The 3,759-nt window shown below is 42.0% G+C and overlaps 1 protein-coding gene across 1 annotated transcript; it reads right to left on the reverse strand.

Annotated features, from left to right (window-relative positions):
• Nucleotides 1-1,212: 1,212 nt before the first annotated feature.
• On the reverse strand, nt 1,213-3,445 carry LOC141910621 (adenosine receptor A2b-like). Its single transcript, XM_074801315.1, has 2 exons — nt 3,210-3,445; nt 1,213-2,311 (listed from the first exon to the last, which is right to left on the reverse strand). The coding sequence occupies exons 1-2, from the start codon at nt 3,443-3,445 to the stop codon at nt 1,213-1,215; spliced, it is 1,335 nt and encodes a 444-aa protein (XP_074657416.1).
• Between the last annotated feature and the right edge of the window lie 314 nt (nt 3,446-3,759).

Below are 3,759 nucleotides of genomic sequence, written 5' to 3' on the forward strand. Positions count from 1 at the left end.
TCGCTTAAGCGGAATCTATTAGACAATGCAAACAGATACCGGCCGCGCCGTCAAAATACATCGAAATATATCGACGATAACAATAAAATGGAAACTGTGTCTTCTAAACAAAATTGATAGACATGAACTAACAAACTGCCTTAGACAAATATAGATCGAACTAAAATATTTGAAGTAGACTCCATTCGAATAGGTTCTAAGTTACGTCAAATAGGTCAATTTTGAAAGCTAGAATTATGAAACTTTGATGAACGTAAACGCTTTGGTTTTGACTGGAAAATTAAGCGAAATTATCCTTTACAAAATTAAGCTTATTTTTAGTAAATAAACTCGGTAATGCGGTACCGGCACCGTTACAGTGACAAGCGAAGATTCAGTGATAATTCACCAGGATCGCTAGTGGCACTGTGGGTCACCGTGCTTCAATTTCCTTATACATTTTCATTAAATTCGAATCTAATTTCATCGAAAATGAACTGATTTTCACAACGAACAGCCCAGTGTTTTGTTGCGCCATCTGGTGAGTGCCGGTTTCCCATTATCGGTTGCAAACAACCCGCGATTTTAAGACCAGTTGTTCATAAGTTGGTTAAAGTAAAACGGTACAAAACTGTCATAGTCATCATTACATGGTTACTGTGTTTAATTATTAACACGCTCAGTCTAACCAACATTTGATGAGCAACTGGTTATTTTACAGTTAAGCTGCGATCACACGAGCGTTTTGGCCGTTAACACGGGTGCCAAATAGACCCGTGCCTGTTTCGCCAGACCAAAAACGTCAGACCAGGACCGGGCCCAATTCTAGCACGGAAGTAATGACAGTGTTTGCAACTGTTTCCAGAAATGACTCACTTCGTTTTGTTCTAGTATTGTTTAGTATCGAGTGAGTGGTTTACGTGTTAGCACTCTCTCTCTCGAGCCTGGTCCGTTCCAATTTGACCCGGGCCAAATCGTCTCCGTGCGATCGCGGCTTTAGAGACAAGTTTAGCTCCCAAGAGCTCAGAAAGTTAGTTGAAGTTAACCATTGGATAAATAACATGATAACACAAGTTTTATCGTCACAGTGTAAGGTGAGCTTTAACCAACTTTTGAGAAACACTGATGGTCAACATGGCATTTACCGATTTACGTCATATCGGCCGTCGAAGTTGGGTATTTGAACAGTCCGCCACAAAATGGCGCCTTAGAAACTAGAAACTTGTTTATTTACTAACTATTTAAAGTATCCCCGAAAGCGCTGGCCGCGTGTCTGTTCGAATCGGTAGCCGTGGACCGATTACAGCTTAGAATCTGCTTGAAAGCTCGACGAAACCCAGAGCTGCCCAACGCGTACAGCACCGGATTCACTGCCGAGTTGGCGTGACTCAGCAATATAGCCGCCATTAGGATCTCGAACGGAAATCGAACGTCTGGCCGTAGGACGGTTAACGAATTGAGAATATGTAGCGGTAGCCAGCAAATAGCGAAAAAAACGCAGATACCGGCGAGAGATTTCGCCGCTTTACTGTGACGAGTGACCTTCCCGTTGGCGTTATTGTGTCCGGCCATTTCTAGCACGGCGATTTGATGCAGTTGTTTCTTGACGATAAAGAATATATAGGCGTAAATAGCCAACAGAATCAGCAGCGGGATCAGCACGCATCCGAAAAAATTAAAATACACCATGTATTCCATGTCGATAACGTGCATGAAGCTGCACTGGCCGTCGGGTGGGAGGGTTCCGTGCCAGCCGAACACCGGAACCATCCCGATTAGTAACGACGCCAGCCAGGTAACGATGATGACTACGACGGCCGCTGTGCCCGAGCACCAGCGTTGATAGACGTACGGGTGCTTGATGGCGACGAATCGTTCCAAAGCGATCGCCAACAGGCTGAATATAGAACTTTGTGTTAACATAACCACGATCGAATTCACTAGTAAACATCCGTAGAAGTCGTTGTAAGGGAAACCGGTGCTGGCGGCTATTGCGCACGGTAACGCCACCAGTCCGACCAGAAAGTCCGCGATCGCCAGATTCACGATGAAATAGTTTGTGACCGTTCGTAGGTGCGAATTCAACATAACGGCCGCGATTACTAAACTATTGCCCAGGATAGCGGCTACGGCTATTCCGAGTTCGACAGTAATGTTGACGATGTCGGTGGCGGTCATCGCGGAGCTGTTAGTGGCGGAGGTCGTCGCGCGAGGCCCCGAGTTTAGTCCGGACTGATTTACCGCGTCTAGCGAGGCGGCCGAGGACGGGGTGATCTCAGCTGTGGTGACCATTTTATCCGACGATACCGAGCCTAGTCGACAACAGCTGCAGCTGCAAAAAAAAAACGCTATCAAAACATCGGTTTCCATAGACACACGCTATCTATATTTGACTTGATTAAAAAAGCCCCACAATTAAAATGAATCATTATGATCTTAATAGTTCGACGTTTCGAGTCGATCTAGTCGTGTGATCTATGAGCTGTTTTGAATGGCTCATAGATTTTATTGCACGCACGCGTGCGTATATGTGTGTATTTTAGTCAAGGCGTCCCACATTTGCATGAGACTACCTTTCCGGACGGCCTAGATCTACTGAAGGGAGAACTAAAAGATGGATCGAATAAACGATAATATTTTTGAGTTACAATATCCGGGCCATGTTTCAAAATTGAAGAGCGGGTGCCATTTGCACAGTCGTGACCTTGACGGCCAAAAGGCGTCTATAAACTCATGACTTTGGGGCTGGTTCTTTATAAGGTTGTCATACTTTCACAGGTTTTTCTTTAAATTGTGGATTTTCTTTGATAAATATCATTTCTAATGACATTGCTATAAGTGATTATTTCTTTGGTTCAATATCAAAAGCGTACGGTGTCAGGCTCGCCTGCGCACCTCTTCAAACCTACAGCGATCTATAACGCGATAGCAAATAACAGGCAAACAATATCTAAATCGTGTCTATTTCGGTGGCGCAATCAGAAAGCAATTTGTGGATGAAAGAAAGGTAGAAAATTGATACGCGTATCAATAATAAATGGTTACACGAATAGAGTGAATGGGGAATTGTGTGACTGTAGAGTCTATGAGTTCAGAGAGCACTTTAATAAATAAACTGACTAGTGTTCTTTAAGAAACAGAAAGCATTAGAAATAAGTATATACAATGGATTTGCAGTGAAATTTGCCGATCTTATAATCTTATTTTTGTATGAAATGTCGTATACTAACATCAACATCACCATCAACATCAACATCAACATCATCATCAACAACATCATCATTTCATCAACATCAACATCACCATCAACCTCATCTTCAACATCAACATCAACATCAACATCAACAACATCATCATTAACATCATCATCAACATCAATATCACCACCAACATCAACATCGTCATCAACATCATCATTAACAACAACATCAAGATCAATCCTCAACATCATCATCAACATCAACATCATCATCAACATCAACCTCATCATCAACATCATCATCAACATCATCATCAACATCAACCTCATCATCAACATCATCATTTCATCAACATCACCATCAACCTCATCATTAACATCATCATAAACAACATCATCATTTCATCAATCTCAACATCAACAACAACATGAACCCTGATGATGGAAAATCTCACACGATCTGACGGTTCAGAGATTCATCTAAATACCCTTTTCAAAGAATTAGTAATTACTGGAATGTTATTTCTAAAAATTTCTAAGGAAAGGTTTTAAGTATTCGATAATAACATTCATTACTGTTT

Source organism: Tubulanus polymorphus, chromosome 9 (genome assembly GCF_964204645.1).
Source record: "Tubulanus polymorphus chromosome 9, tnTubPoly1.2, whole genome shotgun sequence".
Lineage (NCBI taxonomy): Eukaryota > Metazoa > Nemertea > Palaeonemertea > Tubulaniformes > Tubulanidae > Tubulanus > Tubulanus polymorphus.

Bases quoted from the DNA above. Each gene is read 5' to 3' on its own strand.
- LOC141910621 (XM_074801315.1), bottom strand. From the start codon at position 3,445: ATGTTGATGTTGATGATGATGTTGAGGATTGATCTTGATGTTGTTGTT. The intron at 2,312-3,209 runs GTTAGTATACGA...TTTTTTTTGCAG, and splicing joins ATGTTGATGGTGATGTTGAT to CTGCAGCTGTTGTCGACTAG.